The following is a 12,966-nucleotide window of genomic DNA, read 5'->3' as shown; positions in this document are numbered from 1 at the left end:
TATATACCATCGTATCAGTGTTAATAGAACCCCGTTGTAGCTGGGACACATTGTCTTTAATCTCCTTTCTAATGACTTCAATTTTCTTACTAAAGAATTGCATAAAGTCATCAGCTGAGTGGGTGGAGCTACTGGAAGGGGTCCCTTGTTGAGTTAGCGATGCTACCGTACTAAACAAAAATTTAGGATCGTTTTTATTACGGTGGATGAGATTTGAGTAATATTTAGCTTTAGCTAAGGTAAGCATGCGTTTATAAGTTATTAAACCATCACTCCATGCTTGATGGTGCACCTCAAGTTTAGTCGTGAGCCATTTGCGTTCCAGCTTTCTACATAATAATTTCTGAGCTCTAGTTTCTTCTGTAAACCACGGGGTGCGCTTTTTTGGAGCCTTTTTTAACTTTAGCGGTGCTATGTTATCAATGGTTTCGCGCAGGGTGTCGTTAAAGTTGTTAGTGAGGTTATCAATTGAGCCCACATACTTTGGGAATGGTGCCATTACCGAGGGCAGTAGGTCAGCAAGAGTTGTCGTTGTGGCTGTATTAATGTTGCGGCTGCTATAGCAGTTATTATTATTATTAGTTTGACGAACATGCGTCTGAACCTCGAATTTTATAAGGTACTGATCGGACAATACTTTAGTATACGGGAGTATCGTAACTTTGGAGACGGTGATACCCCTGACAAGCACTAAGTCTATCGTATTACCGTTGCGATGCGTGGGTTCATTTATTATTTGTGTGAGACCACAGCTATCAATTACAGTCTGGAGCGCTACGCACGGTGGGTCCGATGGGGTATTCATATGGATATTAAAGTCCCCCATTATGATTATATTATCGGCGTGTGTCACTAGATCAGCAACGAACTCTGAGAATTCATTGCTAAAGTCCGAATAGGGCCCTGGGGGGCGGTAGATAACAGCCAGGTGTAGAGGCAGCGGTGTGACAGACTTCATAGTAAGCACCTCAAACGATTTATATTTATTATTTATGTTAGGACTAAGGTTAAAGTTTTCGTTGTATATTAGTGCGACCCCCCCACCCCTTTTAAGCGGACGGGCAATATGCTCATGTGTAAAGTTAGGAGGACATGCCTCATTTAGCGCAAAAAAGTAGTTTGGTTTAAGCCAGGTTTCGCTGAGACCGATGACGTTAAGATTGTTGTCTCTGATAATATCATTAACTTTGTTTGTTGCTTTGATAAACTGCACGCATCATGGTTAGCCACCTCAGTAACGGGGATTTTCCGATTGTTTGTTTGTTGTTTTGATAAACTGCACGCATCATAGTTAGCCACCTCAGTAAAACACATGTCCAACTCTGAAACACTCAAAGCAGAAAAAACGTGTTCTAATTTAACTGACTCCTTACCCAGACCAGTAGTCTCGTATTTTCCATTTAAATCCGGCTGCAGGATGGAGGGAAGTGGTGTTCTGTGGGGATTAGCCTTCTGCTTTGTTTTTAGCCCCGCTCGACATCCGCGTTTCCGATCACACCGCTGGCGTCTGCTCCGTAGACGGCCCCCGCTGCTACTATACTCCCCTGCTTCACAGGCCGCTGGATGTAGCCGCCGACGTATTCCCATGCTAGTTAGCATGTTTAGCACGCACGCGTCTATCAGTCCAAAACGGCCCAATATGTCCACATCCAGAAGTGTCTGGCGGTCGTACGTGATCACGGAGCGACCACGATGTGAGCCAGCCATAAAGTCTGTGGAATTGTCCGGTATTTCTGCCAAATGTTCCATCTTTAGCAAGACCCCCTCGAGGACGCAGCCCGTCCGGGCGCCGCCATCTTGCATTTCAAATACATTTAGAATTAGATATTAAGACGTTATGTGTAAAATTCAAACAATTTATGTAAAGATTGTGAAGAGAAGTTTTTGATATATCTTACTTATACTGGCTTATCATATTATCATGCATCACTATAATATCAAGATATATCAATATTGTACACTTGACTGGCGAGAAGAAATCATGTGATTCTGTATTGCCTCATAGTGAGGGATGCAAGGTCCAAGTATAGAAATAATCGTGGGAAGCAAAGCAAATATTTTTGCTAGCTCGGCTTGCTCCCCTACATCGCCAAGACATGGGTTTTCGATTAATTCAGCGGTTCTTTTATACCCGCTTCTCGGGTACAGAAATCTTTGAAATACACCTGAGAACCTGATGAGAATTATTTTTTTTAATTAAGACAAGTACCCGCTGCCTCCCTTCACCCTATCGCTCAATTTTTCAAAAAGTAGTTCGTCCTATAGCGGTATAGCTCAGTTGGTAGAGTGACCGTGCCAGCAACTTGAGGGTTTCCGGTTCGATCCCCGCTTTCGCCATCTTAGTCACTGCCGTTGTGTCCTTGAGCAAGAAACTTTACCCACTTGCTCCCAGTGCCACCCACACTGGTTAAAATGGAACTTAAATATTGGGTTTCACTATGGAAAGCGCTTTGAGTCACTAGAGAAAAGTGCTATATAAGTATAATTCACTTCACTTCACTTCACCTCAGTGAAGCCAATGCAAAACTGCTAAGCCTCTTTGGCCTTAATCGAAAAAGTAAATAAAATGTAATAAATGGACAATGAAAAAAGTAATGTTTACTTTTTATCGTTTAGAAAAATGTTTGACTACAATATAAGCATAAGTAGTACTGTCGTTTTACAAATACGGTCATAAATCTGTCTCGATGATGACATTTGAAGGGATGCTAAATTAAAAGTTATCTCAGTAGCCTAGTGGTTAGAGTGTCCGCCCTGAGATCGGTAGGTCGTGAGTGTAATCCCCGACTTAATCATACCAAAGAGTTTAAAAATGGGACCCAGTACCGCCCGATATAGCTCGGTTGGTAGAGCGGCCGTGCCAGCAACTTGAGGGTTGCAGGTTTGATTCCCGCTTCCGCCATCCTAGTCACTGCCGTTGTGTCCTTGGGCAAGACACTTTACCCACCTGCTCCCAGTGCCACCCACACTGGTTTAAATGGAAAAAAAATGTATATTGGGTTTCACTATGTAAAGCGCTTTGAGTAACTGGAGAAAAAAGCGCTATCTAAATATAATTCACTTCACTTCACTGCTTGGTACTCTGCATCAAGGGTTGGAATTGGGGGTTAAATCACCAAATATGATTCCCGGGCACGGCCACCGCTGCTGCCCACTGTTCCCCTCATCTCCCAGGGGGTGAACAAGGGGATGGGTCAAATGCAGAGGACACATTTCACAACATCTATCTTTCTAGATATCTAGATAAATAGATAGATAGTACTTTATTGATTCCTTCAGGAAAATTAAAATTCCAGCAGCAGTGTACAGAGTTTAGATCAATTTAAAAAGTATATATTGGGGGTATAAATGGAAACAAAATAGAAAAATATTACAATAAGAATAAAAATAAAAGTCTCATATTATTGTCACTAATGTGTGTGTGAATAATAATTAGTACTTTAACTTGTTCTATAGTTAACTTTAATTTTAACTATAGGCTTTTGAATAGATTTGGCCGCTATGTTGCAAAAAAGACTTAGAATTATTACAAAAAACATGTTCTTCACCGCTTAAAAAGGTTTAGCGGAAACATAGTTTTATCATAACAATAAGGCATCAAAGGAGATAAAGAAGACACCTAAAGAGCATGAGGATAGGTCGACATAATTATGTCACCACCGTTTGTCGTTGTGGATCCAAACAACTGCCTGGAGGGTTTATTCCAGGGGCAGGCCCTGGAGACCCCTCTTTTTCAGATGTTTTTTGAGGGGAGAAAATAGTTGTGTCCTGTATTCAGGTCAACACGGCAATAAGAAAGCGAACAAAAACATTTGCATTCATGTAAAGTGCTGACCTCCACCAAATCTAATTTGAATAACATGGGGGAAGAATGTGTAATTTCCCTAAAAAGCAAGGGTTCATGCATTGCTGGTTGTTGTGTACTGCATGCTGTGAAACACACACATGGTCACCTGCAAGCAAGTAGTTCACTGACTTGGGCGCTCCATTTCCTTTTTGTCATCACCAGGCTTTTAAAGCGACTGACTCAGACTTTCAAATCTTTTTGGCAGGCAAATGGTTGGTTTAAAAAGCTAAAAATACCAATCGCTGTTGAGTTCCTTTTGACGGCGAGATTTGGGAGAACTTGTGTTGTCCCCGTTAGGACGCGTCGGCTACACCGACTGTTAGTGAGACGACAATGTCTGTCAGCTCACTCCGTTACATCTCAGGTCATGCAAGGCTACACATGAGCAATTCAAAGAGCCGCTTTCTGTTCATTTTTTTCCTTTTTTATTCCAAATTATATAGTGATTTTTTTGTATTCATTTTCATAAACCAGGGCTCTGAACTTTTTTGAGGGACACCTAAAGATGCATCCCGGTGAAAATGTGCAAAAACTTCTCAGTGGCTCCTGGTGACAAGAAGCATACACTTTTTCAAAGACTGTTTTGAACAGGGTTTTTTTCAGCTGCCATTTTGGGTGATGTCAGTTTGATTTCTGTGGAATATTGTAAGGCAGATGTAGATTAATTTTACGTTCAGAAGGAGATCTGAGCCTGGGCCGCACTTTGGACACTCCAGACTTAAGCAGACAGGAAATAGTCAGACACATGGTTGCAGTATTTGGTTGTTGCAATGTTTTAAATCTTCCTGTTTCTCCTCTCTGTGTCTTACAGCTGGGACAACGTACATTTTTGGCAGAGGTGGAGCCCTAATCACGTACACGTGGCCACCCAACGACCGGCCGAGCACGCGGGCAGATCGGCTGGCGGTGGGCTTCAGCACGCAGCTGAAGGAGGCCATCTTGGTTAGGGTGGAGAGCGCTAAAGGACTGGGCGACTACCTGGAGCTGCACATAGTAAGACCGAGGCTTCCTTTTATTTCATATTCAGATAGCAGCACCACATCCTACTCAGCGGCCCAGTGGTTAGAGTATCCGCCCTGAGATTGGTCATACCAAAGGCTATAAATATGTGACCCATTACCTCCCTGCTTGGCACTCAGCATCAAGGGTTGGAGTTGGGGGTTAAATCACCAAAAATTATTCCAGTGCGCGGCCACCACTGCTGCTCACTGCTCCTCTCACCTGCCACGGGGTGATCAAGGGTGATGGGTCAAATGCAGAGAATCATTTCACCACACCTCGTGTGTGTGTGAAAATCGTTGGTACTTTAAAAGCCTACTGAAACCCACTACTACCCACCACGCAGTCTGATAGTTTATATATCAATGATGAAATATTAACATTGCAACACATGCCAATACGGCCTTTTTAGTTTACTAAATTACAATTTTAAATTTCCCCGGAGTTTCGTCTTGAAAACGTCGTGTAATAATGAGGTGTACGGGTTTTTAGGAAGTATGAGCGCTGCGCACACACACAGCTAAAAGTCGTCAGCTTTAACGGCATAATTACACAGTATTTTGGAGATCTGTGTTGCTGAATCTTTTGCATCTTGTTCAATTAATAATGGAGAAGTCACAGTAGAAAGATGGAGTTGGGAAGCTTCAGCCTTTAGCCACACAAACACACGGTGATTCCTTGTTTAAAATTCCTGGAGGTAAAAATGTACTATGGATCAGAGCGCGGTCAAGCGAACATGGATCCAGACCAAATGTCAACCCGCAGGTTTCGGTGAGAAAATTGTGGTTAAAAAGTCGCCACTTACCGGATATCAGCTGAGCTTGTGCCGTTCGTACAGCTGCCGTCGACTTCCCTGAGACACTGCGCATCAACACACCCGTGGACGTACACCTCCGGCTATCAGTTACTATTTAACTCACTAAAACACTAGCAACACAATAGAAAGATAAGGGATTTCCCAGAATGATCTTAGTAAATGTGTCTAAAAAAGTCCGGAATCCGTCCCAATGCAATCGCGTTTTTTTTAGTTTTTTTTTAGTCCGACGCTATCTATATCCTCAAACACGAATCTTTCATCCTCGCTCAAATTAATGGGGAAATTGTCGTTTTCTCGGTTCGAATAGCACTTTTTTTTGGAGGCTCCCATTAAAAACAATGTGAATATGTGAGGAGCCGTTAACATGTGACGTCATCGTCTGCGACTTCCGGTAGAGGCAGGGCATTTCTCTTAGCACCGAAAGTTGCAAACTTTATAGTGGATGTTCTCTACTAAATATGGCAATATGGCGAAATGATCAAGTATGACACATAGAATGGACCTGCTGTCCCCGTTTAAATAAGAAAATCTCATTTCAGTAGGCCTTTAACTTTTTTTTTTATGAGCTTGATAGATGACAGTGGGTGATTTGTTGTTGTATGGGAATCTGTACCAAACATTTTCAAAGAAAACATCAAAATGATTGAATGATGAAAGAACATTTTTTGAAAGTGATTTGACGTTTCATGTATTGGCAGCTTGTGCAGTTACAGTGTATCCTGCAGGTAGAAAAAAAAGGTGCTACAAAATGTTCCATTATGCATGAACTATTTAAGGATTGCTTGACTCTCCCTAAAAAGTTCCTAAGTCTGGTATGTAAACCATTAGTTGAGACATGCACTTAACACAAAACAGCGACAATATGAGTTGAATGCGTCAAAACAAAAAACTACATGTTATCATTTGACTGAAATTATCATTGAGGCGGCCAGTAGGAGCTAGGCGTTGTGTTTGGGTGTACTCAACAAACCAGACAGAGCTCACTTGTAAGTGCACTCACATATGAGGTTTAGCAAAACTTTCACTCAGTGACTTTCTATTCAGTCAAAATAAGCTTTAAAATAGCATAAAAACATTACCCTAAATTCTAAAAAAATAAGCAGAAACTGCTTATCTATTGATATGCAGGTGAATCTCTGGAAGCTGGCAGCATGTTTTTTGTTTGTTTGTTTTGTTTTTATTGCATTTTCACAGTAAATAACGTGCATCCATAACTTAAATGAACTTTAAAAAAGAACTCAATATTTTGGCACAATTCATTCTTATTCCCAGAATGTAATACAAGAAAATTCTTATTACTACACATTTTAATTAGACATTCTTACTTTTAATTAATCATATACAGTTTTGCTAACAGTCCCGTCAGGGATTATTTTGAAGTTAAATTTTCCAGCGAGCATGCAAGTTGCCGTCTCCTTAATCGTCATTACACTGACGCATGCACTGACTGTAAAGCAACCTGCTCCGCCTTTCAGGTAACATCCACTGTTGTGGTAAAGGAGCATGTGTGCTCCAAATATAATGCGCAATTAATTTGTGTTTATACATGATAATTGTGATAATGTTTTGTGATTAATCGCATGAGTAAAAGCATTACCTATGACAGCCTTAGTTTTTATTTCATTAGACGATGACTTCGTTAGCATCCCTTTTTTCACAAATCACTTGTAAATTAACATCCGTAATTGTTAATGTAATGTTTACCTATGCTTACATGTACTAGGGGAAGAAAATATGATATTTTAGTCGGCTATGTGTTTAGATAACTCATTTATTTTTTAATAAAAAAGATATCCAGAGAAGGCAGGAAATGAAAAGAGTATAAGGGAGATAACAAGTCCTGATAAATACTCCTTAAATAATGAATACATTGATGATGCCTATGTTGGCAATAAAACGTTTCTTACACATGCCCTGAGGAGCTCATGCACCCCCTATATTTTAATCCTCGTGATGTCCCACCATTAGTGTCATTTTTGTGTTCTTGATGTGCGAGACTGGCAGGAGTCCAGCCTGTTCAGGAGCTTGTTCCAGCTCGTCTCGTTGAACCGCATTTATCGTGTTTTATACGTTGTGCTAAAAAGGTCGTTTAAAAAAGCAGCGCTAATGACAACTTTAAATGACTATTAAAGGGAGAGACATCAGGCACATTAAATGTGTCTGATTGTCTCTTTGACCCCCATGATGCATAATCAAGACCAATTTGAATGCTCGGTGATAAATAATACTTAGCAGGGCATTAAAGCTCTAATGAGGAAAGTCAATTAGGGACAAACAATGCATATGGATGGAACTTTTTCTCACCTGGTCTGCAAGTTTTTATCCTCCCTCCTTACTCATTTGCTAATATCCATCCTCTGTCAAACTTCAGTGGATTATTCTCTCTCACTCTTGCTGTGGACACATAAGCACGGTTCCTCGGTTCCCATTGCAATTAAGTTTCATTTGCCGCCGTTCCTCCTGAGCCATCCCCCTTAATGACTCTTTTCTGTTGGTGTTACGTATTTGGGTTCTTTTAAGCATGGTCGACTCTCTTTAACACTGTGGCTTCTACCTGCAGAAATAGTCAGGGAAAAGTTGACGTTTGAGGGCATTTTTCACCCACAATGAATTGGCTTTTGGCTACTGATGAGTTTGGGTCTTCGTTTTGGACTGCATGCTTTGACATATTTAAGCACAATAATACCGTGTTTGCATGTTGTCTACATACATACAGTAATTACAAATGGTAGTCCAAATCAAGATGGTCACAACGTTTTTCCAACCACAGCCTTTTACACACACTATTACAACACCAGTACCAGTAATAGGTTGTAACCACTCGACCAAATGGTTTTCGCTTTGTGGGACGAACATTCAATATGGCCATTTTTTTAGTAGCCCTCTCAGAGTACTTTTAAGGTTTAGATGTAAATATACAAGCCAGACATTTTTTAAATATTGTTGAATCAGATCCAAACACTCATTAGAATCACAATCATTGTATTGCCATTGTCAAGAAGAAATACAGTTCCTAACATCACCAGAGTGGAAGTTTCAAACTAGTTGCCAACACTACTTGTACACATTGCATGTAGTTCAAGAAGTACCAAAGTATGGAGGCACATTGTTTCTTTATAACTGGTTGTCTCCACAAATTGAGCAACGAGGCCATGAAAGATGTTTTTGCAAGGGTAAGTAAGCCTACTGTATTTAATAGACACAGATTGACGCGTGGACGAGTGCAAGCCAGCGCGAGATGGTGGCCAATCGCATCCAAAAAGCATATTTATCGATGTCAGTTTCTTTGTTGTCAAGCAATTCGCTTACAACATGAATAATATATGGGAATATTTTTTGCACTCGCTCTCCTGTTGCAAGTCAGATATGTTGCTGTCATCTACAATTTGGCGTCTGCAGTAGTTTCACTGAAGTGAAGTTAGCTTGTTTAGTTTTTAAGTTGCTTTTCTGTCGTCCAGAAATGCTTTGTTCCAACTTTTAGCAATATCAAGACTCAGTATGATGCTGCTGTGGGATATGCAGACTTTGAGAGATTAACTAATTTAGTGTAGTAGTGTTATCTATCTTTTGCATCAATCCTATTTACCGAGGTTTTGTTGTTGCCAAATATTGCAGCATTAAACGCTACAATAACATTGCACAGATGTCAAAGTTTCTTCAAGAACACTTTATATCTAAATATATGGAGACTGGATTTTACAATATGTTTTCAAGTTCAGACATTTACAAAATGGTCACTGCAAACTGCTCACTTGACTCCCTTTTTCCAAGAACGACTGGCTCGAACAGCAACAACCTTATCAGTGTTTATTTGTATTTGTATATATGTTTTGCTTAAAGGAGCCATATGTAAGAATTTGACCAGAAATGGTTATCACTGTCAAAATTCTGTAGTCCCATCCCCCTCGCCCTGACTGAGGTTGCCAGATATGCAGCCGAATCCAGCTTGATCGACTGGGCAACTCCAAAGAATTTCAAATGGAAAGCGACGAGTTCCACACTGTAAGTTTCTCTCGTTTATGCTCCTTGCAAGATGGTTTACTCAGTAGTTAAGCAAGATTTTACTCCATCGATAAAAATCCTTGTGTTGTTCCTGGCTTTGTTATGAATAAGATGAGGATCGTAACGAGGCCTTTTATATTTACTAAGTAAGGTCTGATATGTTTAGTAAATTTACCAGTGGCAGTAGCTAGGCGAAGAGGGCGGTGCGTAATTGGCAACCTAGATGTGACTCACTCACTGACTTTCTAATTGGTCAAACGGTGGAGGGCGGGACATCGAAATGAAAACAATAAGATTTCGGGGCTGTAAATCTAATTTTGAAATGAGCATATCCCGGCTGAACTACTGTTATCAGTTATAAAGGTATTCGAAAACAACAAAATGCCTTTTGACGTATCAGGGCCATTTAATGATGACTTGACATTCTTACACATGGCTCGTTTAATTTAAAAAGTTGTTTTCCCTTTTAAGATGGGTTATTTTAGGAAAACAAATGCTTCTAGGCTTTGTCAATAAGGCCAGTAGTCTCCTACCCACCGCTAGTCACTTTTACGATGCATTACCTCAAAGAGGGATCCCTCCCCTTCCTGTTCACATAAAAATACGAGCACGGGTGTGCACAGCTGATAGTGGCGCGCCACAGCGATGGAATGTTCCTTATCTCTTTCGCTTTATGTACCATACCTTCTTTACCCTCCTCTTTCATGCCACTCTCCCTTTCCATTTCAGTCCATTTCCCTGACACAGGGAGGACATCACTCACTGCATCGTTCTGACATCCTGTCATCAGCACCAGGGGAGGAGGGCTTGGAGCCTGGGGGATAAGGTGCTTTTACTCAACGGCCCTATCCTTGCAGGACCTTGTAGCATGCACTAATTATCATTTACCGTGCATATGTCCAAAAGTATGGCAAACTTTTGCTGCTGACATTTGGAAAGTTGTTAGATTTTTATTTTTTTTTTTATCGTTTGGCCAAAAGGCCAAAAGGAATGAGTCATGGCTGAGCAAATACTGCAGCACTGCTCATGTATTTATTAAGAAATCATGCTATCCATCTAGTATAAAAGAGAAGCCAAAAGACACAATCAAAAAGTGTTATGTTTTTTTATTATTTCGTTACACTTTTTGTTGAGTCAACCAGGAGGTGACACAAGTGATACCACTCTCGTGTAGTTTTTTTTTTTTTTTTAATGTAGTTGACAAGTGTTAACCCCCCCGCCATGTCTTTCACAGGATGTTAGAGCTTGACAGAGGTGAAGAACACTCCTTTGGGGGAAGCAACACATCACTTTTTGCTTTTTTTTTTTTTTCTTCCTTTCAAAATATCCATGCATGACTTTTTTTTTTTTTTACCATCAAAGCCTCAGGTGTGAGACTCTGCAAATGTAATGTGTAGACATTTATAGAAGTGGATCTCAGGCGGCTGGAAATGGTACATGGCTTTTGGGCTTTATTAAACAAATATACATTTTTAATTTTTAGAATTCTTATAGCCTGTTTAAAATACAGCGGACTGTAATAAATACTTGATCTGATTTTGTATGTTAACAACCTTACGAAGATGAACAGTCCATCATTTCATAGTATATTTCATATAGTAGTGATGCACAAGCTTTTCCTGGGCTGAAGCCTCACCCAATTGGGCCCCTGATTTTGACAGCAGAATCCAATTATTGGTATTCATGGTTTCAATTACAGACAGCTCTGCTTTGTGTAGCGATTGCGTATTCTCTCTTTCGGCTGCATTGTTTTTTTCTACTGCCCTGTGCGGGGTTAGTGTGAGAAGCCCATCCATCCATCCATCCATCATCTTCCGCTTATCCGAGGTCGGGTCGCGGGGGCAGCAGCCTAAGCAGGGAAGCCCAGACTTCCCTATCTCCAGCCACTTCGTCTAGCTCTTCCCGGGGGATCCCGAGGCGTTCCCAGGCCAGCCGGGAGACATAGTCTTTCCAACGGTTCCTGGGTCTTCCCCGTGGCCTCCTACCAGCTGGACGTGCCCTAAACACATCCCTAGGGAGGCGTTCGGGTGGCATCCTGACCAGATGCCCGAACCACCTCATCTGGCTCCTCTCGATGTGGAGGAGCAGCGGCTTTACGTTGAGCTCCTCCCGGATGGCAGAGCTTCTCACCCTATCTCTAAGGGAGAGCCCCGCCACCCGGCGGAGGAAACTCATTTCGGCCGCTTGTACCCGTGATCTTATCCTTTCGGTCATGACCCAAAGCTCATGACCATAGGTGAGGATGGGAACGTAGATCGACCGGTAAATTGAGAGCTTTGCCTTCCGGCTCAGCTCCTTCTTCACCACAACGGATCGATACAACGTCCGCATTACTGAAGACGCCGCACCGATCCGCCTGTCGATCTCACGATCCACTCTTCCCCCACTCGTGAACAAGACTCCTAGGTACTTGAACTCCTCCACTTGGGGCAGGGTCTCCTCCCCAACCCGGAGATGGCACTCCACCCTTTTCCGGGCGAGAACCATGGACTCGGACTTGGAGGTGCTGATTCTCATTCCAGTCGCTTCACACTCGGCTGCGAACCGATCCAGTGAGAGCTGAAGGTCCCGGCCAGATGAAGCCATCAGGACTACATCATCTGCAAAAAGCAGAGACCTAATCCCGTGGCCACCAAACCGGAACCCCTCAACGCCTTGACTGCGCCTAGAAATTCTGTCCATAAAAGTTATGAACAGAATCGGTGACAAAGGACAGCCTTGGCGGAGTCCAACCTTCACTGGAAACGTGTCCGACTTACTGCCAGCAATGCGGACCAAGCTCTGACACTGATCATACAGGGAGCGGACTGCCACAATAAGACATTCCGATACCCCATACTCTCTGAGCACTCCCCACAGGACTTCCCGAGGGACACGGTCGAATGCCTTCTCCAAGTCCACAAAGCACATGTAGACTGGTTGGGCAAACTCCCATGCACCCTCAAGAACCCTGCCGAGAGTATAGAGCTGGTCCACAGTTCCACGACCAGGACGAAAACCACACTGTTCCTCCTGAATCCGAGGTTCGACTATCCGGCGAAGCCTCCTCTCCAGTACACCTGAATAAACCTTACCGGGAAGGCTGAGGAGTGTGATCCCACGATAGTTGGAACACACCCTCCGGTCCCCCTTCTTAAAGAGAGGGACCACCACCCCGGTCTGCCAATCCAGAGGTACCGCCCCCGATGTCCACGCGATGCTGCAGAGTCTTGTCAACCAAGACAGCCCCACAGCATCCAGAGCCTTAAGGAACTCCGGGCGGATCTCATCCACCCCCGGGGCCTTGCCGCCGAGGAGCTTT

At 42.4% G+C, this 12,966-nt stretch overlaps 1 protein-coding gene across 9 annotated transcripts in view; it reads left to right on the top strand.

Annotated features, from left to right (window-relative positions):
- Window positions 1-12,966, top strand: part of LOC133560314 (neurexin-2-like) — a 1,077,892-nt gene that overhangs the window by 914,472 nt on the left and 150,454 nt on the right. For all 9 annotated transcript variants that reach the window (XM_061912740.1, XM_061912739.1, XM_061912738.1 and 6 more), the window contains one exon: window positions 4,659-4,840. In XM_061912740.1, coding sequence (XP_061768724.1) covers window positions 4,659-4,840 — 182 coding nt within the window. The remainder of the gene's footprint in view (window positions 1-4,658; window positions 4,841-12,966) is intronic.

Source organism: Nerophis ophidion, linkage group LG10 (assembly GCF_033978795.1).
Source record: "Nerophis ophidion isolate RoL-2023_Sa linkage group LG10, RoL_Noph_v1.0, whole genome shotgun sequence".
NCBI lineage: Eukaryota > Metazoa > Chordata > Actinopteri > Syngnathiformes > Syngnathidae > Nerophis > Nerophis ophidion.
The sequence above is the reverse complement of the archived record's forward strand: the minus strand, read 5'-3'. Positions and strand labels throughout refer to the sequence as shown.